Here is a 27,973-nt window from a genome sequence, read left to right on the forward strand (position 1 = left end):
GAAAAAAAAGAAATCTTGTCTAAAAAAGAAAAAAAAAAATCTTTTGTTGGGGCTTGTAAAAATGAACTACTGAAATAATGAGGGTGCACGAGTATGCACACCCTAACTTGACCAATCAGGTCAGATAAGATTTTCTTGCATTCAGGCTTCAGTGCGAAATTCAGTCATATTTACACATGACATGGAATTTCGCCACATTATAAAAACACAAGATATATAACTATAATTCTTTAACATGAGTTTGAATGTGACTGACTGAATGAATCTGAATATAGCCACATGCCCAATTACATTACGTTGTACACACTTGCGCAACTATACGTTATTTCAGCTACACTAACAATGCATTCATAGTCTTCCAGGTTTTCCCACTATCCCCTTGGTTTTTTAAAGTAGTGTGACGTTGAACTCAGAGAACATGAATGCACTTGCGGCTACTCCAACACCTCCACCGCCGCTACGTCAACAAAGGCGGACGTCTTTTATTGGATAATCATCTTAATAGACACCAGGGGACAAATTCAAGTACTGCGGGACGCATGTCTAAAGATCAAGCAGAAAATACTCGAGATCACCCCCACGACGCTTGTTTTACTTTGAAGTCGATTGGATGCAGCCGATCAGGATCAGTATCTTAAGGACAAAGATTATTTTTGGAGTCTGGGATACAAATCCGTTAATCTTTCCCTCCCGTTGGGCAGATTAGTCAATGCTACGGCGGCATGAGTACCACACAGGTTCGATTTAGGACCAAGACTAAGTTTAAAAATAAGAAAGAAAAAAAGTGGATGTGAAAGGATTAGATGGACATAAAATATAATGAATGAACATGCGAAGATTTGTTTGGAAAGCTAAAAACAGGATACTATTTAGTCTAGGTTTGTCCCAAAACCACGGTCATTTAGTAGGGTTGCTTGGAAATGATCTTGCTGAAAGAGAAAGATGCAAAATGTGAAGATAAATGAACAAGTTATGAGCTGATTGATCGTCTGCGGCTGTCTGACCTTCGACCCCATCCGACATACCAAAATCACTCACTGCAGTTTTCCCAGAGAAAATAATCAATGATTGGCTTCAAACAACAATGTAAGCATATTTTATTATGAACAATGAACAAAACTAATAAATAAATAAAAATATAATCAAATCATTTAGCCTGCGACTGATCCTTGTGAAGAGTCATAATCAAGCAGCGGATTTCCTCACGTTTCTGTCGTACCTTCTGTCGTGGAAACCAATTGCCCAAAAGCAGAGGGAGGTCAAAGTGCACCACAGGGTTCTAGGGAGCCAAGATAAAGGCATTATATTTGGCAGAATTGTTTTGTTGCCTACATAAATGTAAAACAGTTCCCCCCCCCAAAAACAGCACTTGTTTGCCCCCAACTTTTGCCCATTCACATTTAAAAACACCATACACCTTGTGTCAAAAGAGCCTAGCTAGTTTCTTATTTTTTTCTTAAGAATTTGCAGGTGACAGCACAATGTGAATATGAAGAGTAGTAATTTGCCATTGTCACCTGAAAGAAGCTCTCCACATACTGCAGCAGGTATAAACCACAGTCGCTAGTATTATCCTGCTGTGGAACCCTGCAGCTATGGCTATACATGCTGTCAACGTCGAAGATGCGACATGGACCCCTACGTTCTTCCCACTCCACCTGCAAGTAGCTACACACACACAAACCACAGTTATTCGTACTCAGCTAAGTGTTGCCGAGTGACAAGTAATGAGGACTCACTCTCGTAGAACCTTGCAAACATTTTTATGCTGCCCCACTTGCAAAGAGTCCATAATGAGGATGCACGGCCTTAACGGCAAAAAGAAAACATGGCTAAAATCCAATGATGTCGCATGACGTTATTCACCTATCGAGCAGAATACTGACCGTGTCAATGTGACCTCCTTCATGCAGCCTTGCTCAGTACATGTCTGAAAACAGACGCTCAATGTTTACATTTGGTCAAACTATTGCTGAAACACCAAGATGAGGATTTTTTTTTTTTTACAATTTAATTGCCATTTTTGTCCTGACTTAATTACATTGTTTATCATTTAAAAAAATATGCTTACTAAAAACTCAATCGTTTTGCTTGTATGGAAATGACACAAAAATAACATGTTGAGTTTCTATGATATATCAATTAAGTGACGAGTACTTCCACCTCTCCCCGTTTGCCTGATATTTACCGGTGGCAGCACTTCTCTTGTACTGAGATGCTTGACTCTACCTAAGAACAGAAGAGCAAGTTAATTGCCATTCTAGATTGTCGTGGCATGCAAGAAGCTGCTGACGTGTGTACCAGTCGATTGAAATACAGTTTCCTGAATGAGCTTACTTGTACGCCTTTCATGCTGGCTTCCATTCTGACCTGGGAAACAAATGACCGCCAGGAACCAGTGAGCTCTGCGGAAGTACGGAGTCAGGTGTGAGCATGACAAGCGCTCACATAAACAATCCATGTTTTTTTCCCCTTCAAATTTACTTACTCCTTATTTATGGGCACAAACAGAAAGTCTTTTGAAAAAATGTCAACATGGCGAGTCCATGTCTTGACTCTCTGGTGCCTCGTATACTGATCTCTGCCAACAAAATCATAGTATCCTTCTCAAGTTTGTTGTTCAATTTATAATCCATTGACCAACATGCGCTAACTTGTTCTTACGGGACTGCAGAAGTTCCGTTGCTGTAGCTCTGACGTGTGCTGAGATGTCTGAAGAAGAAGCTACTGAAAATGTGACTCCGCTCAGCCACAGCGCGGCCACCGCCCTCGAGAAGGAGGTACCTGCGAGGCAGAACCAGTCAGTAGAGGCAGGCAATACTTTGACTGACTTCCTCTTGACTTACTTGAGGTAAAAATCAATGATGACATCATTAAGGTACTGGCCACTTTCCAGACAGAGCAAGTCCTCTTGGGTCACTGTGATCCCGCCTTTGGAGGGCGGTGCCGGGTACTGAATCAACCTGTCCACCAAATGATGCCACACGGTCATAAATAGTTTAAAGACTGGTCACCAGGCAGGGATGTCAAACATAAATCTTGCAGACCACAACAGCCCCTATATACAGGATGGATTTAAAAGTCAAGTATGGTATTGCTTTTAAGTACAAAATCTACCTTATCTGCAACAATTCATCTTGTTACATTAAATAACTCATTTGAAGTTATTAACCACATAATTAAATCAAGTCCAGAACCGAGCATCATCTTATACGATAGCTATTCACTATGAAACAGTGATGACAGACATGGGTTCTGTGCGCTCCAAATAGGGAGTTAGTGTCCTCAGTGCCTGCACTCTTTTAGCCCTCGGCTACAATCTTACATATTTACCTATGTTCAATAACATGAATAAAAATGTTCATTAATATGTGCTGTCTCTTATTAAATAAATCAAACTCCACATTGATAGATGTTGTTTAACTGCCTTAAATTATTTTTATTTTCTAGTGTTTGTTATTCCATTTATGCGATTTACACAACTGAGAGCTGTTGGCAAAAACATTTCACGGTGCCCTCTCCAGTGTTATTAAATTCCTTTGAACTGTTGATGCTAAGACAACCCACCGTAACTAGTGGTTTTGGCTAAAAGCTATACTAACAGCTAAGAAGCAACTGCGACTGATTGTCTGAAAAATGCAGTCAAAGCAACTGCATATAAACAGGATTTTTTTTAATCAATCATAGGGCATCAGCAAATCCAGAATGCTGCTACGGGTCTCCATGCATATACAATTAAAAAAAAAACCTCAAAAAATAAATAAATAAATAAAAATAAAGTTTGACCCCCTGTTGCTAGTAAAGTGCAGTAAAGTGTTTGACCTGCTAGACAGCTGCAGAGCAGATTCCCGATTCCTGTATGTTTTTCCCAGCGGATTGGTCACCTCCTGGTACACAGACACAATCTTGCTTAAGAGCTAGACCAGCCGCCGAAGGGAGCGGGGCAAACAGACGAGGTTATTCTTACTGGCGACTCTCCCAGCAGATGAAGAAGGTGATCATCCACCGGTGTGGGGCAGTTGTGGACGAGCAGTAGCACATCACTCCAGCTCAACGGGGAGGTCAGCCCAATTGCTGAGGGCGGGTTGGCTTGTCTGAACTCTTTCAATTCCAACATAGAAGCGAGCAGTGCAGCCTTGGACTCGGAAACCCACTCTGTCATTACCAGTAGAAGGATGGGACACGGTGGTCCTAAGGCCCCTGGGAGTACCATTTTAATATTACTTCACATGAGACACAGTATTGTATTTAGTTAAAATCATTTATAGAGTAAGCGACTATCTTTTTGTAATTTAAATAAAAATTAAATAAACTTAACATCATAAAGTGATGTGTCAACAAAGGTGGGCATCACATTATGAGTATTGTGGGCCACAATAACATTTAGTAAACAAATGATGCAAAATGTCCACATATACGAACACCAGTTTTACAATTATTAATGATTGTATGTATTTAAATTACTTTATAGGTAAGTAAAATGATGAATTAATGATCACAAAATTAACACAAAAACAGAAATACACTAGTTATAGCCCCTATTAACACACTAAAGTTAATAGATCTTTCGCCTCATTCATCAGGCAATTGGCAAACAGTTAATGACAGTGACTCATAATTTTACCCGAGGGATTGCTTGTCTGAATGAAGGCCATTTCTCTGTGCAGTACATTGGCCTGAGCATCCGTGACCCACAGGAAGAGCAATGACGGAGCAGGACCCATAAAATCATTTAGCAGAGTCCCACCCACAGCTAGTCCGCCATCCAATAAACTGTATCCTCGCAACTGTGATGCGACAACAGTGACCTCACCTTCTTCATCTCCTGTTGGGAAGGGGGCCTCATCACATCGGTCATTCTCACACACGACCGCACAAATCTGAGAACATCTTTCGTACCTTTAAAACGGAGAAGTATTCCGCTTGATGTAATCTAGACAAAAAGACACCAATGTCTCGTTAAAATTATTTTTCATTCATCGTGACGCACCAGATTACTAGAGACCAAATCAATAAAAAAGACAAGTGGGTACAAATTTTCCTTCCAACAAACGAAGGACCCTTTTTCGCCAATCGGCTCTCCGAACACAGGGGTGTCAAACTCGTTTTCTCTGTTTAATTCAGAGGGGCGCTATGTCTGCCAACTAGGCTGTCACAATTATTGGATTATTCAAATGACACTTGTAATTGACTTGAATTAATGAACAAATTTTTTGTTCATGAAAAAGGGGAACATTAAATGTTTATATTTTAGTCATTTATTTTTTCAATTAAAAAGAAAATTCATTAAGTATTCTAATTTGATGTATTAATTTACGTTGAAAAATATAAGGAGAAAGAGAAAACATTCTTAGTTCTATTTTAGATGTTAAAAATAGATACATTTATGGAATTTAGAAAGTGCCGAGGGTTAAATATTCACTATATCTATATCTTCATTTGAAATTTTGCATTAAAAATGAATTCGACACCCATGATTTACTTTTGCGAGCTGCATAAAATGATATGGTGGAACAAATCTGTGCTTCAGGCCACCAGTTTGACACCTGTGTCCTACAAGTTGATTGCAGTCAGACGGTGCTTGCGTCAGCAGAAAATTCATTGGTTAAATTGTCTGTCCCGTATTGGTTGGAATGAAATCCAGGACCCTCTTGACCCTTAGTGGAATTGGTTTTGACATCCCTGCACTAGATCTTACCGTCATCTTCCCATTGGCATCCGTATGCATCAAGCCAATGTGAAATGCCAAAAAGTCCAGTTCCATTAAGGATGGTTGCTGCGGGTTTACTCCTGGTATTTGATTCACGGGAAACGTTTGGTCAGTCTGTGTGCTCTCAGCACATTTATCCAGCTCTTCATCCTCGCTGGACACAACAACTAGAAGAACACAACATGTTTGTGGCAAGCCAACGGTGGCAGAGTTTTCTCGGAGCTCACTAGGTTCCGACGACGTCTCCTCCCTGCTGTGAGGACGACGACTTGTTGTCGCCCTGCCTGTTTGCTTCTTCATTCTGAAGTCCAGCCAAGTGTTTCTCTTGTCTTCCTCTGGATCCTCATTTGACATGCTCCTGTTGTACTTGCTCTTTGCAATTTCATTCGTGTAGCGTGTTGTCCCCCGTGAGGGAGACGCTTCATTTGTAGCTGAAGAAGACTGCGAATGAGAGGGAGGAAATTAAAAAAAAGTTAGGAAAACATTTCCACTGAGTTCAGCAATTAATTACAATGACCTGTGATCCTCACCTGCTGCATAATATCAGGTCTTCGCGGTGTTTTATATCCCAGCGACGAGGTACTCAAACTGTCATTCTGCAAGTGAATTCTCAGGTCACTCAGAGAGTCATACGCCACCACAGACACACGTTTAACAGGTGAGCAAATACCTGTGGGCATAAATGTCCGCATTTTTGAGAAATTCTCATTTTGAAGAGGATTAATGAACAAAATGAAAAACATACTATTGTCTGCATATTTGCTCTTCAGTGGAGAAAGTAACTCTGAGGCAACGTCAGTCTTTTGGGGCTGGACAGAGGTATTTGGGCGCAATCTGGTTGACAATACACACAACAGTCATTCGTGGTAAAGCTTTAAATTTCATTATACAGTGGTACCACGACATACGAGTGGCCCGACATATGAGAAATTTGAGATACGAGTAAAATTTCGGGCAAATACTTATCTTGAGATACGAGACAAATTTTGATCGATGAGCAGACAGCGGACGCGAGAGGCTGCTCATAAGAACATCATGGGCACTGTCTCTCTCCCCGCAACTCCCTCGTGTAATGTCTCTGGTCGCAACTCCCTCTTTGTAATGTCTCTGTGAGCACTGGGCAGAGCGTTGCATTTTTTCAGTGTCCCCCCCCCCGACCCTTAGTCAGTGTGAATGGCGTATATACTACTTCTCGTTGGCAAGTGGTCGTGCGTTATCCTATCATGAGGACATTTGTGTGCCCTGATGTCCGATTATTATTATTATTATTATAATGTTCGGAATATTTTGAAGGGAATACAAAATCAAACTACCATCGATAGGTTGCATCTGAAACTCAGGGTGGAGGTGGGGCTAACAGAGCGGGAGAAGAAAGGTATAAAAATGTAAAACAAAATTAGAATTAAGTTTAGTGTAAGGTTAGATTAAACTTATTTTTGAGTGTGTCTGCATCGTAATCCAAGTTCATTTAAATTTGTTTATGTTATGTTACGAACGTTGCCTTGGCAAAAAGTCTCCCCCCCTCGCCCCTCTCTCTGTCCCTCTCTCTACCCTCCGCGAAATCCGTCTAATTTTAGTTCTATTAAACCACAGGCCTTGGATTTTTTTCAGTTTTTTTGTTTTTGTTTTTCTTAAATCAAGATTTCATTTTTTTCTCTCTCATCTCATCTCATTTTCTGGACCACTTTATCCTCATTAGCGGATGGGGGTTGCTGGAGCCAATCCCAGCTGTCTCCGATGCAATCCCTGATGCGGGGGACACCCTGAATTGGTGGCCAGGGCACTTAATTTTTTTTTTTTTTTGTAATGCAAAATCATAGTTTTTTTGTCCGATTTTAGCAATGATATGCCATACTCAAATTTATGTGAGTTTATATTTTCCCCTCTGAATTGTCTGACTACCAAAATTATTTATCCTGATTTGTTCAAGTCAAGTTCTTAAAGCCATACTCAACTCGAGTTCTGCAACTAGGAGGACATAATCAAGACTTATCTTGTATTACTTGGGTTACTTACTCCATAGGCTGCTAACCACTTTAGTCCCTTTTGTACCTACTTATTTATGTATGAATAGATAATATTCAATATATTTTGTAAGTAGAGGTACCACTTATTCGGGTTGACTACTTATCTATGTTGACTACATACTTCTTAATTTATTGATGATTAATCATACTTATTATTTATTGATTATTTGTTTGTTGTTATTTGTGAACTTCATGCTTTAAATCTCATTATACTTAACTTCAATTCAATTACCATTTAAAATAAGTATAAATGTCACTGATTTGCTTTACTTTTACACAATAAAACAATTGAATTAACATACCCCAAGAATGGTGCTGCTGTATTATTTGCCATGGGTTGTATGAATTTAATACATACTCCCTTTAAACATAACTTTTGTGGGGTTTTGTTGCCATCTGATGGCATTTTACGCACATCACAAGAACCATGAATAAGTGATATTATTCTTCGGAGGAAGTGGGGTTAACAACCAAACAGCTAAATCATTTTTTTCATTCATTTTCTGAACCGCTTTATCCTCACTAGGGTCGCGGGGGGTGCTGGAGCCTATCCCAGCTGACTTCGGGCCAGAGGCGGGGGACAGCCTGAACTGGTGGCCAACCATTCACGCTCTCACTCAATTTAGAATGTCCAATCACCCTAGCATGCATGTTTTTTTGAATGTGGGAGGAAACCAGAGCACCCGTAGAAAATCCACACAGAGAACATTCAAACTCCACACAGGCGGACCGACCTGGATTTGAACCCAGGACCCCTTGGCCTGTGAGGCCGACATGCTAACCACTCAAGTCACCGGGCCGCGCACAGCTACATCAAAGGAAAGCAATTAGATGAGTTTATGAAAAACTATTTGGACTACCAATGCTCAGCCAACTCACCCATGGAACCGAATAATGGAAGACTCATCTCCAGTCAACCAGTTTGATAGGCTATCGGTGTCTCCAGCTGCTGCGTGAGTGGTTATTGATGCTCCTCGGGGCGGGCTTTCCAGTCCCATCAGCTTTTTGACGGTGTCTTTAAAACACAGCTTGCCATTTTTGCTGTAACAAAGAAAGAGAAGGACACGCATATTACTCTCGCATACCTTCGCATTACCTGTGCTATCTGCGGGAGGAAATCTCCTGACCTATGGCGACGGGAATTGCCCAAACTGCGTCCTGACGTCTTATCAAACACACACACAGACACACACAACTATAATAAACGCCAACACTAAGATGATTTTCATGCAGCGGAAGCCTTCAAAGGAATTAATAATAGATCACCTTGAAGTTAAGAGAGAGGAGCCGTGGCGAGTGTAAGCGTTGGTGGGTGGAGTCAGAATCTTCAATCGATTTCTTCATGTGGATTTTGAAAGAAGACGTTCTTCTGTGACATATATCAAACACGCAAAAGTTGCACGAGCGGCGTCTTGCTTAGTGTTCTAACATGACTTAACTGAGTAGTCAAACTATTACTATGCAAACTATTTCCCTTGACTGAGGGACAAGAATACTACTCAATATTAGGACAGTTAGCACATCCTATATTGGACGCAGTCTACTCATTTGTAATTGTCATAGAATAGCCTTCATATTTATGTGGACCAAAGGCCTTGTACTGTGCAACCATCCCCAATGTTTCACTCAGTAGAGAATGACGACTCTATGGCTCTCACCGAAAAGGTTTAAAAATGAGCGACAACACCTACTGTCTGCTGTTGGTAACATAGAGCTAGCTAGCTAACACCAGCTACACGAAGTGCTTGTCACTCCCCGATTGTGACCGCCTACCCGAATGTGACCGACTGTGACTGCGCATGTGCAAAGTGACGCCACGTCCTCTCTAGCGATGGAGTCGGATATTATACATAATATGTATATCAAATACGAGAGATCCAACGTTAGAAGTAAAATTTTATAAGCCGGTACTTATCATCACAAAGGTCACGGGGGTGCTAGAACCTATCCCAGCCAACCACGGAACGGAATGCAGGTGGGGGGGGGGGGGGGGGGGGGGCACCCTGAATTGGTTGCCAGCCAATCGCAAGGCACATTGAAAAAGACGACCACTCACAATCAGTGTGCTCATGTGGGAATCGAACCGGGTCTTCCCGCACCAAGGTCAGGCAGGTGAATAACCCAACTACTAGGTGGCTCAGCTAGTACCAAACAAAATGCATTTATTTATTTCATGTCATCAGGCAATCTTGCAAGTAATAGAATAATTCATGAATTTTATAAACCAGGAAAACAATATCAAAATGTTTATTACTTAGACTTCAAATCCAGTAAAACAAAAAACACATTGTGTTTATTTTCTCTGATACATACACAGACCCCACAACCCTAGTGAGGATAAATTGGTTCAGTAAATGAATGAATGAATGAACATACATAGACCAGTTATAATCGACTTTAACCTACAACACAAGCATCTTTTTCAAAGAGTTCAAAAGTTGATGTTCAACTAACCTAATGGACCTCTGAACTCTCCAAAATGATTTTTTTTCCCTGTTTGACGATCAGTTTGTCAAAAATAAACAAGACATCATGCCAATGTAATCTTTGCTTCTCTATCTCTGCTGAAGAATCACATAGTTGGCATTTGTTTTAATCACTTACACATGAAGTTAAGTTTGTAATGTTGGATTACTCATTGTCAGAAGTTGGATGAACTTTGTGCAGATGTTCTAACAATTCCTTGAATATTTTGCGGGGTCTGGTTGCCGTGTATTCATTCACTCACCACATGGGATCTTCTTTGTAAACAACATTTTGGGATGACCTACTGTTAATGATTCAGCTGAGTGTGTGTTATTTCAAATGTATGGAGGTGTCTACCCAGTTTTAGACAGACGTTATACTGTTAACATTATGGCAGCTCAGCTGGTTGAATGTGTTCCCAACTTCTCAGAAGGCAAAAATCAAGAGGTCAGTTTATTTTTTTTATGGAATTCTATGCCCTGTTAGTTTCCTCTTTTCATTCTTTCAACACATGCTGACTCCATTTGAAGCTGTGTCCACTTTATACAACTTCCCTGGGGTAGTTGGTGATTTTAAATCTTTTAGTAATCTTATTAATAACGTAAGACATTCATTCAGTGGTGCCTTAAAATAAGAGTACGTCGATAAAAACGGTCTTTTCAAGGAATGAGAAATCATCCAGACAAGACTTTTGCTTTAACTTGCAAGCAAAAATGACATTGGAGAACTGTATAGAGGCAGTGACGTCAACTCACCTCACAATAAGTTTTATTTATGAAGATCGTAAAAAAGTAATAATTCATTTGGTAATTGCTACTCTTTGCCTTAGGAATGAACTCACTGGCTGCTTACACACAAATGAAACACCGTTAATGCGTGAATAACCTCCATAGTTGTGGTGTTATGACCCGTGACAATATTTGAACACAAACGGTGGCGAAATATTTATAGTCAAAAAAGGATAAATGCAGCCTAATCAATCCCAAAAGGATGGTGATGCTTTCTTATTTGCATCTGTGCAACTGTATTAAAATGCCACCACCCCCACAGTATATTTTACATTCTATCGAGTTATGTATTTCTATGTTAAAAAGACACATTATAAAGAAACCACTTACTGTAATCCACTACTTTCGTTTTTGAAATATTGATATTTCCCATTACAGTTGTCCTATTTTCTCTATACAGTACTCTTCCTCACCATTATATTCTATTTAATTTATTCATTTTCCAAACTGCTTATCCTCACAAGAGTCGCAGGAGGTGCTGGAGCCTATCCCAGCTAACTAGGGGCACCAGGCGGGTGACACGCTGAAGTGATGGCCGGCCAATCGCAGGCCTTATTCTCATAATGTAAGACATGTCAAACTAATGTTTGGATAATGAGAGTACCTAGGAAAAGGTTCAAAAGGTTCTCAAGATCCATAACGTTTGAACAAAAAGGTTTAAACAAAATGAAAATGTCCGAAAATTAAAAGCATGGTAAACTTTCAGATTATTAACGCCATCTCGACAGCCATTAGCAACACACCCGGGTGTACCCTGCTGGATATCGATCCCGGAACCTCCACTAACCGGACTGTATACACGTTTGTGGGCCATCCTGATGCGGTGGTGGAGGGGGCGCTGAATGCTGCCCGAAACGCATTCAACCTTATTGACATGAGCCACCACTCAGGTACTGTGATATGTTCCCATTTTTGATTGTGACCCCAGAGGTATGAGTTAGAGTTACTATGTCACTGAGATGAAATAAGAGTCCCCGAAAAAATGTTTGCAGGAGAGCATCCTCGTATGGGAGCGCTGGATGTCTGTCCTTTCATCCCCGTGCAGAACGTCACGATGGACGACTGCGTCCGCTGCGCCAACATCTTTGGACAAAAACTAGCGGATATGCTGAATGTGCCGGGTGAGGTACATTTTTGTTTTGCAAAGAATACTCAACAAAAAATCTGAATTTGAAAAATTAACAAGCTCTGTGTCCTAAGTATTCCTTTACGGCGAAGCGGCAAAATGCGAGGCACGAAGGAGTCTTCCTTCTGTGAGAGCCGGCGAGTATGAAGCTTTAGCCGACAAGGTAAGACTTTCCAATAGATACACATGCCACCCACAGCATTCTGGCTAATACATATGCCGGAATTTCAGGAGTTTACCCGGAAATGCAACGCAAACTCCGGGACTCCGGACAACCCCCCTAAAATCCGGAAATCCCAAAAAATTGTCACTTAAATTTTTTTTGAGGCAACCATTTCAGAAAAGTACCAAATTTCCGCTTTGGCTTCCGCCATCTTGATTCAACTGCACTGTAAAGCGGAAGAATTCGGTGACCAGAGTGCATTGTGAATCATCCGAGTTACAAGTTCTGACGAATGATTCGTTTTGTGCGACATCAGCGCACATTGATTTTGCGTGAATCGCATTCAATCCGGATAAACTCCGGAAATGGGACAAGGGTACTCCTGAAATGGGGTCGACGGAGGTTGGCAGCTCTGCTAATGTAATAGTGGTTTTTAACCAATTGCAATCCGAGGTCATCAGTTGTGGCTAAAAAGTGTTGAAGACCAGACCTCCTTGTTTTACACAATAACAACATTTAGTCTGAAACTATGATGCGATTTCCCTTTTCTCCATTGTAAAAGCTCAAATTGTGCGGAATAAATTTGCTCTGTATGCTTCTGCCTTACAGCTCAAGCGGAATGAGTGGTCTCCTGACTTTGGCCCCGCCACATTTGTCGCATCATGGGGTGCCACGGTGACGGGTGCTCGAAAGTTTCTCATCGCCTACAATGTAAACCTCATTGGGACCAAGGAGCAGGCGCATCGCATAGCGCTGGATATAAGGGAGCAGGGCAGAGGAAAAGACCAGGTGAGATGCTGGGAATATTTACTAGACTTCATTTATAAGGTATCTTTTTTTTTAACTCTCAAAAAACATGTTTTTTTTATCCCAGCCAGGGATACTGAAAAAGGTTCAAGCCATTGGTTGGTACTTGGACGAGAACAGCATCGCTCAGGTGTCAACCAACATCCTGGATTATGAACAAACGCCACTCCACCGTGTCTACGAGGAGATCTGCAAAGATGCGGAGGTCAGAAGTCACACAGGACCGCTTCCTATCCGTTAACAATCGGTAGTAGAACTGGTTTCTGACCACAAGGTTCAGTGCCTTGCAGACTTTGGTTCTTACAAATTTCCACTTGACAATGACAAGAGGAAAATGCGCTTGAGTTCCGTCTACTGACAATATTCATTCGCCCTAAGGATCTGAGGCTGCCAATCGTCGGTTCTCAGATTGTCGGTTTGATACCTCTAAAAGCCCTTCTGGATGCTGCAGACTTCTTCATTGCCAGGGAAGAACTCTTCATTGTGGAAGAGGAACATAAAGTGCGACTGGTGAGCTCAAGAGTTGTGTCATGTGGCTTTAAAGAAATGATTCTCAACGGCTGTCATCATTAGATCTGCATTTTTCCCTAGTCGGCAAGTTAGGACCCCCTTTTATACACTCACTGCAGTCTAACTTCCGAATCTTGTCTGTGTGGTCAGGTGATCAGCAAGCTGGGCCTCGACTCATTGGGTCCATTCAAACCAAAGGAACGGATAATTGAGTGAGTTTTAGTCTTCTTAAAGTCAAAGGTTGGAAATATGTGTCTGTGAGAAGAGAAATTATCATTTAAAAAAAGAAAACTCATGTATCTCAGGGTTCTTAATTGAGAAAATGAGTACCACATTCTATTCAGTTTGTGCATGTTTTCAGCAACAATGTTAAACATGCAAAACGCCTTCAGGAATAAATCGTTGGATTTATTTGAGCACAGTAATGGAGTATTTGTACATCATTTCTTCCCACCTCCAACAGGTACATGGTGGGGTCGCAAGATGACAACCTCCTTGTGTCTCTTTCCCTGCAGCAGTTTGTCCGCAGCGTGGGCGCTCGGACCGCTGCCCCTGGTGGAGGCTCAGTCTCTGCCGCCGTGGCTGCTCTGGTAACATTCGCCTATGCCCTATGACAATAAATTGACACCAAGAGAAACATTTTGAAATCATTTTGGTGGTGACATTTTTGGGCCATAGGGAGCAGCACTGGGTGCTATGGTGGGCCAAATGACCTACGGCAAGAGACAGTTTGAGGCTGTGGATGGTGTGATGAGGAAACTGATTCCCCCCTTTCATCGTGGCATGAATGAACTGCTGGAGATGGTTGACAAAGACTCATCGGCCTTCAACAGCTACATGGTGTGTCTCGTTTCTTATTACAGTTATTATAATAATCAGACATAGGCCGTCATCATCGTCAACAAAAAAAGCCTAATTGTCATCACACCCAGAAACTGCGTATGACGAAATTGGTAGTGCTTCTCCATAAGGTGCGTTTTCTCGGCAAAAGACCTAAATAAGTGATAGTTTCGGACTCGTAATTTGGCATTCTGCCGTTATGGATACATCGCATCACACCCCGCATTAATGTAAATATGACTCAACTAAATTTAGATTTTTCGATGTATGTGATGTGTTCATCTGATTTTGTTGTTTTATTTATTTGTTCATTTATTTATTTATTCTTTTTTTTTGCTTTGAGGTGTGCAACTTGACTCCCTTTGGCTTAATTCCTCAAAAAAGAGGCTTCCACCAGTTTGTTACGACTGCCATTTCACGCTCACTGACTTCAAGCAGTTTATTGCCACTCGCATTTCAAGCTGACTGCTATGCCATCCTTCTCTAAATCTTCATTTGTCTCTGCGTCATTGTATGAGACCGTTTCCTTTGCGGAAAATTGCGGTTTCTCTACATTTTGCTGAATTATGTTACTGATTTCTTGTCATAATGTACAAAATTGTAGAGTGCTTTTTTTCCTCCATTAACTCATTCCCTTACCATTAACGAGTATAGTTGTCAATTCCTATTTTCATTGGAGCTACTGTGAATTTTTACATGGCAAACATTTTACTGCCGTAAAACTGTGAGTAGACAGCAGTGATGCAACATTTTCGATTTGAGATGAGACCAATTTGTGGAAAAAAAAAGAAAAAAAATAGTTCTCCATGTTGTATACTGCCTATTATCAAATAACTGAGAAAGGAAGAATCCATCTTTTTTTCCTGGTGAAGAAGAGACTCTATTCTTTCATTTGATATATTATAGAATACCTGAATTAGGTGGGTCTTTGAAAAAAAAAAACAATCCGTCAAATTGCTCAGAATTGATTGGCAAATAGATTTAGCTTTTCTGAAAGCAGCTGGCAAAAACATGAAACTTTTTAATTTTTGTGTTCGGGGTGGGATTAATGGCCTTTGTAAGAGCACGGCCATGGAAATAATTAAACTCATATCTCAAGGCACAACTGAATTTTCTTTTGTCCTATTTTTGTAAAATAATCTAGCAGGTTTTTATAATAACTCTGTTTTTGTACTTCTGGATTTCAGGCCGCACTGAAGATGCCCAAAAATTCTAAGGAGGAAATAAAAAGGTACACACTCACTCCAGTGACGTTTGTGTAGTGGCAAGATGGAAATATTATATTTGAATAATGCTGGCAGGCGCGAGCTGGCTTTGCAGGAAGGGCTAAAGCAAGCTGTGAGCGTTCCGTTGGCTTTGGCTGAGAAGGTCAGCACCCTCTGGCCACCAATTAAAGAACTCGTCTTATACGGGAACATCGGCTGCAAATCTGATGTTCAGGTAGGGAATGGCAGTGTAGAAATTGCTCTTGTTATTTTTCCATGCCATGATTCATTCTTTTGAAAGGCCCTCATTTAACCCAATGGCTGCAATTGATGTCACCAAACGTCTAATTTATTGTGACTAGGAGAAGGTAGCAGCGAATGATCGTTTTCAGCTCACCCAGTCAAAATGGATTGGACAATTGGCGTCGTAAATGGCATTGAAAAATTAACCTTTTTAATTGATAGAACTTGGATGTGGTTATTTTGACTTCTAGGTTGCAATAAAAGCATTGGAAATGGCTGTTTTTGGGGCCTACTACAACATCGTCATCAACCTTAAAGACATCACAGATGACAATTTCAAGATAATGGTAGGCATTCATGAGTTGCTTTTCAATATGGCGCTAACTGGACTGCTAGATTGTAAAAGACTGGATAACCTTTCTTTCAATGACACCACTAGTAAGCAAACCCTTTGTCATTTCAGCAAAGGACAGCATAAACAAAGGAAATGGCTTGATTTTTAAATTTTAAGTCTCTTCGCTGATGTATCTTGAATGTGTGGAATGTCAGTCGAAAAAACTGATTCGCTATTCAAAACTTCGATTAAATGTATCATCCTTCTTCCCAGGTTGAGGCGAGTTTAGTTAGATGGTTTTAAAGGGAGTGGGATGGATTTTTTGCCAGAGATCTAGTTACCCTTCCCAAATGTTATCGTTATCATTTAATTATGAACGAAATGTTTTTTCTGCCAACCAGAAGTACATAATAATAATAATAATAATAATGACAATAAAAGCATTCAATTCAATTTGCGACTATTGTTTATAAACATATTATGAAACAATTTGATAGGTTTCATCGGCTTGCAAAACAACACTAAAACTAATTGGAACCATTTACATGCAGGCTTTGAAAGTATTGGACAGAAACGCACCACCACTGTCAGATATTAAAGAAACACAAACGCCTGAACTGGAACAATACTGTTAAATATGCTGATGCCACCTTAATCTACAAAATTTTCCAACATAAAGTTGCGATCACGACGCTGTCTAAAATTGTGCTACGTGTGTGTGTGTATGTGTCTAGTGTGTGTCATTGTTTATCTACGCAAGGGACTAAAGATGGATATTAGCCGGCGGCTACGATCTTACATATTTACATTAATAGTTTCATTAACATGAATATAAGTATGTTCATTAATATGTGCTGTCCCTTATCAAATCAATCAATCAATTTCTCAATTATCCAACTTTCTGTCCTATAACGCAGACTCAGTCCAGAGCGTCGACGTTGTTGGAAGAAGCAAAAACATGCAGTGCCACCATTCTTGAGGTTGCCGAAAAGCGAACATGAGTTCGAAGAGAAGTAATTTTTTAGTTTTTTTTTATGGAAAAAAAAAACCAGAAAACCAATAAAACCTTACAAAAGGTCAATAAAGGGACCTTTTTTTGGTCAGTTCTTCTACGAACCATTATTACATTGATCACTTTTGACGTGTGTGTTTGTCAAGGATGTTCAAGGCCATATGAAGAGCTAATGGCACCCCGTGTTCCATTTGACGTAAAAGGATTTTCAGAGAAATTAAAAGAAAAAGAAAACATTTTAAATGGTCAATACGCATTCACTCATACAACACGTAATAGTTTAGAAGAGAAAAACTTTGTTCACACAACTAAATAGCTATCGGGTGGACCTGGGATTGTTTTTCTCAGCTCGCGACAAACCAGTTGACAATGTTTTTGAAGTTTATGAATAAAGATGCCATTTCATTCCATTAGTATGAAGATGTATATGTAATTGTAAGGGATTTTAATCTACAGAATTGTCTTTTTGTAGTCAGAATTATTCAATTTTTTTCTTTTTGCAGTCAGAATTATTCAATTTTTTAAATTTTGCAGTCGGAATTATTCATTCTTTTCTTTTTGCAGTCAGAATTATTCAATTTTTTTCTTTTTGCAGTCAGAATTATTCAATGATTTTCTTTTTGCAGTCTGAATTATTCATTTTTTCTTTTTGCAGTCAGAATTATTCAATATTTTTTCTTTTTGCAGTCAGAATTATTCATTTTTTTCTTTTTGCAGTCAGAATTATTCAATTTTTTTTTTTTTGCAGTCAGAATTATTCATTTTTTCTTTTTGCAGTCAGAATTATTCAATTTTTTCTTTTTGCAGTCAAAATTATTCATTTTTTTCTTTTTGCAGTCAGAATTATTCAATTTTTTCCTTTTTGCAGTCAGAATTATTCTTTTTTTTTTCTTTTTGCAGTCAGAATTATTCAATATTTTTTTTGCAGTCAGAATTATTTTGCAGTCAGAAATATTCTTTTTTATGTCTTTTTGCAGTCAGAATTATTCAATTTTTTTCTTTTTGCAGTCAGAATTATTCTTTTTTTTTCTTTTTGCAGTCAGAATTATTCATTTTTTTTCTTTTTGCAGTCAGAATTATTCAAATTTTTTCTTTTTGCAGTCAGAATTATTAATTTTTTCTTTTTGCAGTCAGAATTATTCATTGTTTTCTTTTTGCAGTCAGAATTATTGAATTTTTTCTTTTTGCAGTCAGAATAATTCATTTTTTTTTCTTTTTGCAGTCAGAATTATTCTTTTTTTCTTTTTGCAGTCAGAATTATTAATTTTTGTTCCCTTGTTGCAGTCAGAATTATTCAATTTTTTTCTTTTTGCAGTCAGAATTATTCATTTTTTTTCTTTTTGCAGTCAGAATTATTCAATTTTTTTCTTTTGGCAGTCAGAATTATTCATTTTGAGGAGTAAAAATGGTAGTGTGGGGCAAAAACTTTCAATGATTCTGTATTACAGTTACAGTGGGAAGTTTTGGAGACATGAAGATGACATTTTGAAAATGAATTTCACACTCCCAATAACCAAATCTGGTGTTGTGTGAACCGTACAGAGGCATGAACAATCTTATTGTTCGACGGTGAGCCTACAGACAAAAGGGCACCTGGGCAGCAGGTGTGCGGGCCTGTAAGCGTATACCTCGGTTTGCTGGTTAAAATCCCACTGACGACATAGCAGCCTGGTGTTAATCTTTAGAACCCGATATTTGACATTTAGCACACAAGAGTAGACGGGCTTTTTCACGGAATCTGCGCATTCTGGGAAGTGACACCTATTAGTGATGCTTCTTTTTGTCACGAGGTAAATTCGGCAGAAAATATTTTTCAAAGAAAGGCTGATGAAAAGGGGGTTCCTGATTATGAACGGGTTCTGATGACATCATTTGTTTTGGTGGGAGTATGTGTGTGTCCTTGGCTGACAATATAAAAAGTGTGTTGATGCCAGAGGAGACAAGAACCCAGCAGTCATCAGAGAACGAATCAATGACAGACGAGAGGTAAGACTTACTTTTTCTTTTCTATTTGCAGTAATCATTCATGTTAAATTCTCTTCTAAGAGTTCTTTAATATCCGTCCATCCCTTTTCAATACGTCTTTATTGAAATAGCTATTGTATAAAAAACATTAATCGAGAGCAAGGCCCTAAGGGCTGGTCACAGGTACATATTTATTGATTATTTATTTGTCTGTTTGTTGTTGTTGTTGTTATTTATGCACTACGTGATGAAAGCTTTAAATCTCATTATACTTGTATAATGACAATAAAAAGCATTCAATTCAATTGAATACAGTATATACAAACTTCACTAATGAACTGTTACACTCAGTTGTATATAATAACTACAGACGTGAATGAATGAGTGACTTCACCTGAGTTTTTAGATACAAGCCGTTGTTGGGACAAGTAATGAATTTCAATTCAACTCACTTCGCAACCAACATGAATTTGGAAGAAAGCGAAAAATACTTCTAATTAAAATTTACTGTTAATGTTAAACATGACATAATGCCTCCTTGCATTACATTGGTCATTGAAGTGGAAATCTGATCATAAGTTATCATTCTCACCTTTTTTTCACTGCCAACGCAGGTCCCAGAGTACTTGTTACGGTAGTTAGTAAAAGAAGGAAAAGCAAATTGGAGCCTATATTGAGTTTGTTCATTCATTCATTCATCTTCCACATCGCCCATCCTCGAAAGGGTTGCGGAGATTGCCGGACCCTAACCTCGCTTTCTCCGGGCGAAAGGCAAACTACATTCGAGACTGGTCGCCAATCAGTCATAAGGCACACAGAGAAACAGACAACCACTCACACTGCCACCGAGTGGAAATCGAACCCAGACTGCCCGCACCAAAGTCAGGCGGGAGAACCACCTCACCATCGGGTGGCCTTTGAGTTGATTCATTTTGATAAAATAAAGCAAAATAAAATTATTAACTTTTTTTAAAAATGCCCATCGCAAGCAAAACTTTCATTACAATTGGATACCTTCTCTAACCGTGGAGCAAGTGGTTAGGGCATCGGCCTCACAGCTCTGGTGTACCGGGTTCAAATCCAGGTCAAGTCAACCTGTGTGGAGTTTGCATGTACTCCCCGGGCCTGCGTGGGTTTACTCCGGGCACTCCGGTTTCCTCCCACATTCCAAAAACATGCATGGTAGGCTGATTGGACACTCTAAATTGCCCCTAGGAATGAGTGTGAGAGTGAATGGTTGTCCTTTGTCTCCTGTGCCCTGCGATCGGCTGGCCACCGATTCAGGGTGTCCCCCGCCTCTGGCCCGGAGTCAGCTGGGATAGGCTCCAGCACCCACTGCGACCTTAATGAGGATAAAGCGGTTCAGAAAATGAGATGAGACCTTCTCCACCCTTATTGTCATCTTGTTATAACCCTTTAAGGTATGCCGTAAAAAAGTCCATTGAATTGAAGGGAAAATTGCAGCAAAAGCATTTTCAAAAATTACATTGATTATAACATTTTATTTTTCTAAATTAAAACCACATTGCAGTTTCATATTAATTGGGTGGTGCTGAGCCTGATTGTCATTTCCACTTATTTTAATAGGCTATTATAGGAGCTGCACAAGGAGGTATACTATGAGCACAATCCTTTTTAAGAGACATTTGTGTGTGCGCCCAACATGCAGGATGTGTCGCGCATGGCTGTTGGTGACCGTGGTGCTTTTCGGCTTAGCCAGAGGAGTCGTCAGTCAGTGTTGGGAACATGTGGCCTGTCAGGAACTGGACTCATCCAGCATGATGGTAAAACACAAGTGCCGCCTTCCCTTGTAGCTCATGCTAAGTGCAACCAAACTCATTGGTGACTTGCTCCCTTCACACCAGGAGTGTCTGCAGCTCTGTCACGCTGAGCTCAGCGATCCCACCTTCAATGGCGCTCCACTCCCGCCTCCCCTTCTGCCCGATTCCGACTCCTCCGCCCCCGCCAAGCGCTCCTACTCCATGGAGCATTTCCGCTGGGGGAAGCCCGTGGGCCGAAAACGCCGTCCCATTAAAGTGTACACATCCAACGGCGCAGAGGAGGAGTCGAGTGAATTCTTCCCAGGGGAAATGAAGCGTGATATGACCAATGAGCTGCCGGCAGGGGCGGAGGAAGATGCGGGGGTGGAGGAGGGTCTTCAGAAGAAAGACGGCTCCTACAAGATGAAGCACTTTCGTTGGAGCAGCCCGCCCGCCAGTAAACGCTACGGTGGCTTCATGAAAAGTTGGGACGAGAACAAGCAGAAACACCTGGTCACACTCCTCAAGAACGTCATCAACAAAGATGGACAGACGCAGAAGTAGTGATGTGTTTTTGACAGGTGTCTGAACCACTACTCAATGTAAATGTTGAAGACATGAAAACATAAAACATCTTGCAAATAAAACATTCCCAGCCTGCTCATTTTACTCGAGATTTGTCATTAACCAATCATTCCTATAAAAACAAAAAACACTCTCACACATACGTGAAATACTCCCAAGACAAGTGAAGATGCCTCACACAGAGCCTAAACACATAATGTGGGAGAACACTGCCATCTGACAAAATAAATGAATAACAACTGTTACCGTAGTAATATGAGAGTTTATCAGCTGCTGTCCACACCCTCTTGGTCCAGATCCTCCTTTGGTATGAGTCCTTCACACGTCTCCCCTAAAGTCCGCCACCATGGCAGCCTGTTGGCCTGCAGCCTGGAATTATGGGCATCACGGGCCCGAGAAGCAACAGTCCCAGAAGGACACAGGAAGGACTTGATGTCCGTCGCTGAGACTGCTGAGAGGGGTGGGGCATCTGCGGAGGAAGAGTATAAAATATATATTATTCATTATAACAAGTACTCCATTTAAAAGTATATTGCTGCAGACAAGTAGATTTCTTAAATATGTTTTTCAACGGGTAAGCGTGACAGCAAGGGTTTTTTGTGTTGTTTGTCTGGTCAAGAGTACGTTCAATTCAAAAGGTGAAAATCAACCTTTTAGTAGATCCAGCTGAGTGTGCGTGTGAGCCAGCAGAGAAGCCACTTTATGCTCCACCATCTTCTGTCGTACTGCCTGTCGTAGAAGCGCCTCCAACCGCCACTGCACGTCGACATGGAGTTGTTCACACTGCTCGCGACTCACCCCACTTGACTACACACAACACACGTGCACTTATTAGAATTCAGCAGTAATACCAAAGAAGAATAATTTGTGTTTGGGATTGTGCTGGTGTCACTACTTACCACCATTTTCAGATTATAAGCCTTCACTTTTCCTCTCCTCTACTGTGCTTATATCAGGATTTTTACAGGGCAATAGTAATTTATTTGATCTTAAGATCAGCAGGTCATTCAAAATTTGGGTCCATTTGATTAAAAATACATGTTTAAACATTATAGTAATAGCAATGGAAGATATATTTGCAATTTCCTCTCTTAACTCATTGGTTCCCATTTGAAGGCACTCGTCGTCCAATCAATTTGATGTGGGAGGGATGACAGCAAATGGACAAATGATCATTCGCTATTCTCCCACTCCAAATATAGATTGGAATTCTACTAATGATAAACACATTTGAAGAGTTTTCATTTTGTTTTAATAAGCCAAATGATTTTTTAAATTTTATGTAGTATCAAAAATGGTATTACATATTTTCTTGAGTATCTTTTCGTATGAATATTTCTGTGGCTCGTATATGTTTTCATAACTGTTTTCTTGTTGAATTTGGTCAGTGTGGTTTATACTCGGGTGCACCTTTTATTCCGCATGGGTAAAAGTTAAACAGACTTACAGGGTGAAGACTGATGTATTCCTCCACCTGTCTCTTCAACACTGCCCTCCGGCTGGCTGTCAAACCCGTCTGGCCAATCCAACAAAATTCAGAGGCCAGAACTTTGGCTGCACAACGTTTTTCGAGAAAGCGACGGACCTAAACGATACTTGTGTCAGTCAGTTCTCGTTCAATCTTTGTTCAAACTCGATTGTAGTTAATGTCTGCGTACTGCTTTCTGAAGCGTCCTGGCAGCATGTTGCTGGGCATGCTCCATTTTCACCGCAGGTCGCAGCGAGTCAACACGTCGTCTGGCTAGAAATCCTCTCCAGGCGCTCTGGATTACAACAGCTGCAAGGACCTCACATTCTTGCAGGTATGGCAGCACCTGGTCTGCATGTGGAGGTAGAGTACTGTACAGGTTACCAAAGTCAGATATTCAGACAAAACTCGATTGAAACAACATTTTCAAAGAATACCCTTTTGTTTGGTTGTTGAATAATGTGTGCTGATATTAGCTTACCAGCAGGCAAAAGCTGCAGCAGTTCCCTCTGTTTCTGGTGAAACTTTCTCCTAGCTTGTTGACGCTGTAAACAGACCTGCATTAAGAAGAAAAAAAAGAAAACGCACATCACCTTAGGTGTTTCGGATGTGGCTAATTAAGGGATATGCGTTAACCTGAAAATTCAACTCCTCTTGCTGCCGCTGTGCATTTTCCTGCTGTTGCAGTTTTCTTTTGCGAGCCCTGACATACACACAGAGAGCCTGTTATTAGTTTTGGTCTGTAGAGGGTTTTTTTTTTCTCAGAAAGATTGGATGAATCATTTTTTTCCAGTTGCTTCCATGGTTCAAAGTCTCATCCTTCTGACATAAGCAGCTTACACCAAAAAAAAATGGCAGCGAACAGAGAGGAGCTACTTCACAAAAGCACAATGAGTCAGTATAGAAATAACTGATTTGGTCGCTGTTTTTACTGACTGTACATGTTTTGCACCTACAAAATATATGTATTTTCATGTCAGAGCGAAGCCTTGGGATACGTTTTTCAAATTGTTCCATGACTATGGATGTATTAAAAAATGTAAACAAAAAAAGTATATATTTTCTCATTTAAATGAGTAAATTGCAAAAAAATGCATACTAGTCAACTGCAAAACATCCTTTACCATTTGACAAAAGCACTTAACAGTAGTGTAATAGTATATAACAGTGGTGAAATATATAAACACACAGAATAATAACTTTAAAACCTACCTCAAATTGAAGAACAAACAATTACTTCGAAATGAGTAAAAACTCAAATTATTGTGAATTATATCTTTGCTAAATGGGAAAAATTTGAAAAAGAATTTTCTTCCTAAAAATTGGATATTGCTTAGGCACCACCCTATAATCTTGTGACATACCTGAAGCAACGCTGCAATATTAGGACCATCCTTCGAAGACTCTTCACTCTACGTCTGGTCAGATATGACTTCCAGGCAGCCTGAATTACACAAGCCGCTCTCACACGGTCGACAGAGGGCTATACGTGAGGACAAGAGTGTGTCAGTACAGAAAGCCAGTAAGTGGGCTGGGCAGACTGGTTGACGACGACTGACAGTGCTTTCCCAAGACTGAATGAGTGAGATCAGCTGATCTACTTCCAAGTCAAAGCCACGTCCTCGCCAGTCTTTGTCCAATAGACTGTCTAAACCTGTAAAAAACAGGAATCCAGTTTTTATTTCTTGCACCAAATCTGTGTCATGTAACAGTTCAAACTGGCCTGCATTTAGACTTAAAAGCATCTTTCTACAGTGTCCAAGTAACTTATGCGAAAGCCATTTTAGGTCCTCTCAACAGTCACGTGGTAAAATTGGCAAATAGCAGCTGAATCTTAAATGATGTTTTTTTCCCATTGGTCATTCCTTCATTTTTGCTCCGTTTCTGTTTTCATTCTGAGCATTAATACTGGAGATAATTAAACTGTCTCATTGTTACTACTCAAACAATGTGTGTAATAATTGGGATGTCGTTTTTTACAAATGCATCTTGGGAAAAAAAGGAGTTTGCTCTATACACAGTCATTAAACTGCAAATGATGTGATTTCCATACAGAAATATTTTTACATTTGCATAACTGCCCCAAGTGTGTGAATCTATTATTCAAAAAATGTCAGTGTTTTCACTTTATTCTTAGCATAATGCAGAGCAAAACATATTCCATAGACGGTTTTATGAATTTAGTATAGAATTAAGTAGTATACGTTTTGCTGCTGGAGGGTGCTGGAGCCTATCCCATCTAACTTTGGCCAATACGTGGGCGACACCCTGAATTGATTGCCAGTCAATCACAAAGCCCAATGAGACAAATAACCAACAATTTAGAGTGTTCAACCAGCCTACCATGCATGATTTTGGAAGATATACACACACACGTATTATTTATGTCATTTAAAACGAAGCCGTGCGATATCCCCAGTCTATCATCTGTCGTGATTCACTGACCAATATTGTTACCTGACCTTTGAATTTGGAAAGGAAGGGCTGAAGCGGCAGTTGTTTGGCCATATGGAGGAGCAGTCTGACAGATGCTCCGCCCACTGCTGCATCGGCGGTCACGGCTAATTGGCCAACAGCCTCATTGAGCAGCAGTGGGATGGCGTCATCGCTCAAACTGGTGAGGAAGTCACTAAACACAGGAGCCGAAGGTGTGTTAGTTGTGCGTAGTACTACTCAATGCTGTCACACTGAATGCTAGGTACTCTTCGTAACTTGAATTTATTTCGTATCCTCAGACAAGATTTTCCCATTGAGGCCTTTCGTAGCCTGAATATTTCGTATGTAGAGACTGATTCACAAATAGAGGTAAAATCCTGATCTTTTTTACCTAATTGAAAGTGGAAGAATTTTAAGTTGACACTAGCATCCCTCCAAAAAAAAAGGTTAGCACACCCCTGATGTATTGCAAGTGTGTGCGTGTTACCTGCTAGCTGTACATGAATGAATCCACATCTGGACACAAATTAGTAACAGAGCGTCGTCGTCATAGCCCTGAATGAGTTCGTAGTGTGAAGAGCTGAGAACTGTAATGAAAAAATTGTATCGAATTCACATCAACAGCAGTACTCCTAAAATATCCTTTTTAGGACCGTTATGAATGAACTGTTCGGAGGGGCGTTACGTTGGTTGCCAATAATCAGTATGGCACCCACCATGCATGCTGAGCTGAACATGAGCTTGCAGAAGCAGGCCGACTGACTCCATCACCTTCTTGAAGAGAGACACACACTAAGAGACACGACAAAAGCTCAGAGTCAGCGGTTTGGACATCCTGCATGTGTAGGTAAAATTTTTCACTCACATCTGTTCGTCTCGCGAGATGACTGGCCAATGAAAGAAGGCCATCAATGACTGATGGGAGGAACAGCTCATGAAAGGTCTCCGACAGTTCACCGATCACCAACCCAACACAACAGGAACTTTTACGACAAAAAACAAAGTCAACTACGCAACAAAAAGTAATTCATATTACACTCCAATTCGACAGATGTCGAGAAAGTTCAGTCTGTTTTCTTGTACATGCCTAGTGAGTGAGCCAAGTGTGACGACGGCACTCCATTTGCTTTGAAGTTTTTGAGGACCCAGAGTGAGAAGTGTTACGCATTGGCTGAGGAGGCCGTGCTCATACAAAAGCGACTTGACTCTGGTCAACATGACGCCATCCTTCTGGGCTGCTGCCGTGTCCAGAAAATCTGGAATAGTTGTTTAGAGTATAGATTCAATTTGCTTTTCTTGAAAAAATCAAATACAAAATTGGAACTGTTGGTAAATGAAGGTCAAAATAAATGGCAGTTCCTGTTTCTCTGTACATATGAGATTGAATATGCAAAAAATGCACAGAATAAATAATGGACAGGGTGTCAAATAAAAACAATTATGGTTCTCACGGTTATGCAAGGTGATACAAGACAAATGTTAAGGCAAATTGTTGTTGGCAATAAAGCATATTAGCTTAGAATAATAATCTCCTTTCACAGTTGCTTCTCTGCGCCATTCATCACCTCATCTAACCGAGTTTTCCCAGTAAAAAAGCCCAAGGCGAGTGACATGCTGCATGGAATTTCCAACATTGAATTTTGTAACTTTTTGGGCAAAATGTACTTCATTCATTCATTATCCATGCCGCTTATTCTCGCAAAGTTGCAGGGGTGCTGGAGCCTACCTCAGCTATATACAGGCAATAGCGTAGTACACCTTGAATTAGTTGTGAGCCAATCGGACAATACGACAAACAATCATTTGTGGGCACCCACTGATAACTCGGAGAACATGCAAACTATACACAGGAAGGCCAAATGTAGTTGCAAGCTTTTTTTCTACCAATTTTGTAAACGAGAATTTAAATTGTATATTATTGTTTAAGTAAAGGTAATTGGCTAAACTCTGAATTTTCACATTCTTATTGAATATCATTTAAACATTTAGTTTTTTTGTTGTTCTTAGTGCATACTTTTACAAGAGGAATTACTTAGTGAATTAAAGTTTATTTTAGCGCAGGTCATTACACTTAATGTACTGATGTTCCTATTCGAGTTTCGTTTCGGGATCCCCTGCCCAAATAATTCTGTGAATCATAAAAAGAAAGGTGTCTCACCCTTCATAGTTTCATTCAGCAGGTTGATTCTGTCAACAGCTCGGAGACTTTTGTCCTCCATTCTTTGCTTTAGATGCATTACAGCCTTCTCATAACGATCCATGGTAACTGTTGCGTCTGTTGACTGGTATTGTTAAGCTATATTACCATCCGTTTGTCGGGACAATTTGTACTTTAGAATTTAGTGTAAGACTCCCAAAATAAGCAACATCGTGGCACTCAGTAAACGCACATAAAAGATCCGTCTCAGAACTGTTAACGCGACAATTCAGCTAAACTACAACCGCCTGATGACGTCATTGCCCAGCAACGATGCCTTCAACGGCGCTGCACAATGACGTAGTAGGCATATTTATTTTCTTTTTCTTTT

The 27,973-nt window shown here is 40.2% G+C and overlaps 4 protein-coding genes across 10 annotated transcripts; 2 read left to right on the plus strand and 2 right to left on the minus strand.

Annotated features, from left to right (window-relative positions):
- Window positions 1-1,073: 1,073 nt before the first annotated feature.
- LOC144085574 (sentrin-specific protease 7-like) lies at window positions 1,074-9,552 on the minus strand. Of its 7 annotated transcripts, none has more exons than XM_077614998.1 (21): window positions 9,429-9,552; window positions 9,004-9,106; window positions 8,865-8,902; window positions 8,617-8,778; window positions 6,456-6,544; window positions 6,241-6,380; window positions 5,938-6,151; window positions 5,699-5,877; window positions 4,900-4,933; window positions 4,625-4,825; window positions 3,968-4,200; window positions 3,823-3,887; window positions 2,847-2,963; window positions 2,665-2,784; window positions 2,489-2,581; window positions 2,338-2,405; window positions 2,189-2,229; window positions 1,887-1,930; window positions 1,740-1,808; window positions 1,518-1,668; window positions 1,074-1,279 (listed from the first exon to the last, which is right to left on the minus strand). In XM_077614998.1, the coding sequence occupies exons 2-21, from the start codon at window positions 9,079-9,081 to the stop codon at window positions 1,148-1,150; spliced, it is 2,268 nt and encodes a 755-aa protein (XP_077471124.1). In that variant the 5' UTR covers window positions 9,082-9,106; window positions 9,429-9,552; the 3' UTR covers window positions 1,074-1,147. The 7 variants fall into 7 exon arrangements, with proteins under 7 accessions (XP_077471124.1, XP_077471142.1, XP_077471132.1 ...); XM_077615016.1 differs by having other exon boundaries at window positions 9,511-9,547; XM_077615006.1 differs by having other exon boundaries at window positions 9,396-9,539.
- A 947-nt stretch (window positions 9,553-10,499) lies between these two features.
- Window positions 10,500-17,308, plus strand: ftcd (formimidoyltransferase cyclodeaminase). The gene is made up of 14 exons (XM_077596259.1): window positions 10,500-10,650; window positions 11,698-11,881; window positions 11,984-12,112; window positions 12,192-12,280; window positions 12,890-13,069; window positions 13,155-13,292; window positions 13,466-13,597; window positions 13,748-13,809; window positions 14,061-14,187; window positions 14,276-14,437; window positions 15,625-15,668; window positions 15,739-15,877; window positions 16,137-16,232; window positions 17,137-17,308. Exons 1-14 carry the CDS (start codon window positions 10,543-10,545, stop codon window positions 17,218-17,220), a joined length of 1,674 nt encoding a protein of 557 aa, XP_077452385.1. The 5' UTR covers window positions 10,500-10,542; the 3' UTR covers window positions 17,221-17,308.
- Window positions 17,309-19,069: 1,761 nt separating this feature from the next.
- Window positions 19,070-21,620, plus strand: LOC144078296 (pro-opiomelanocortin-like). The gene is made up of 3 exons (XM_077606393.1): window positions 19,070-19,217; window positions 20,866-20,980; window positions 21,062-21,620. Exons 1-3 carry the CDS (start codon window positions 19,120-19,122, stop codon window positions 21,518-21,520), a joined length of 672 nt encoding a protein of 223 aa, XP_077462519.1. The 5' UTR covers window positions 19,070-19,119; the 3' UTR covers window positions 21,521-21,620.
- Window positions 20,684-27,936, minus strand: iqcb1 (IQ motif containing B1). The gene is made up of 14 exons (XM_077606392.1): window positions 27,604-27,936; window positions 26,533-26,701; window positions 26,311-26,428; window positions 26,162-26,237; window positions 25,933-26,032; window positions 25,472-25,638; window positions 24,569-24,663; window positions 24,374-24,492; window positions 23,646-23,712; window positions 23,491-23,566; window positions 23,200-23,360; window positions 22,989-23,126; window positions 22,192-22,348; window positions 20,684-22,010 (listed from the first exon to the last, which is right to left on the minus strand). The coding sequence occupies exons 1-14, from the start codon at window positions 27,704-27,706 to the stop codon at window positions 21,808-21,810; spliced, it is 1,749 nt and encodes a 582-aa protein (XP_077462518.1). The 5' UTR covers window positions 27,707-27,936; the 3' UTR covers window positions 20,684-21,807.
- Window positions 27,937-27,973: the final 37 nt, after the last annotated feature.

This window comes from Stigmatopora argus, chromosome 1 (genome assembly GCF_051989625.1).
Source record: "Stigmatopora argus isolate UIUO_Sarg chromosome 1, RoL_Sarg_1.0, whole genome shotgun sequence".
In the NCBI taxonomy this organism is placed as follows: Eukaryota; Metazoa; Chordata; class Actinopteri; order Syngnathiformes; family Syngnathidae; genus Stigmatopora; species Stigmatopora argus.

Coding starts and splice junctions, on each gene's coding strand:
- LOC144085574 (XM_077614998.1), bottom strand. CDS start 9,081: ATGAAGAAATCGATTGAAGATTCTGACTCCACCCACCAACGCTTACAC. Junction 4,934..5,698: donor ATGCCAATGGGAAGATGACG/GTAAGATCTAGT, acceptor CTTTTTGTCTAG/ATTACATCAAGCGGAATACT. Junction 1,809..1,886: donor AAGGAGGTCACATTGACACG/GTCAGTATTCTG, acceptor TTTGCCGTTAAG/GCCGTGCATCCTCATTATGG.
- ftcd (XM_077596259.1), top strand. CDS start 10,543: ATGTATGGAGGTGTCTACCCAGTTTTAGACAGACGTTATACTGTTAAC. Junction 10,651..11,697: donor CAGAAGGCAAAAATCAAGAG/GTCAGTTTATTT, acceptor GTAAACTTTCAG/ATTATTAACGCCATCTCGAC. Junction 13,598..13,747: donor AGGAACATAAAGTGCGACTG/GTGAGCTCAAGA, acceptor CTGTGTGGTCAG/GTGATCAGCAAGCTGGGCCT.
- LOC144078296 (XM_077606393.1), top strand. CDS start 19,120: ATGTGTGTGTCCTTGGCTGACAATATAAAAAGTGTGTTGATGCCAGAG. Junction 19,218..20,865: donor GAATCAATGACAGACGAGAG/GTAAGACTTACT, acceptor CCCAACATGCAG/GATGTGTCGCGCATGGCTGT. Junction 20,981..21,061: donor TGGACTCATCCAGCATGATG/GTAAAACACAAG, acceptor CCTTCACACCAG/GAGTGTCTGCAGCTCTGTCA.
- iqcb1 (XM_077606392.1), bottom strand. CDS start 27,706: ATGGATCGTTATGAGAAGGCTGTAATGCATCTAAAGCAAAGAATGGAG. Junction 25,639..25,932: donor CATTCATGTACAGCTAGCAG/GTAACACGCACA, acceptor TCCTGTGTTTAG/TGACTTCCTCACCAGTTTGA. Junction 24,664..25,471: donor CTTCCTTTCCAAATTCAAAG/GTCAGGTAACAA, acceptor TGTTTTTTACAG/GTTTAGACAGTCTATTGGAC.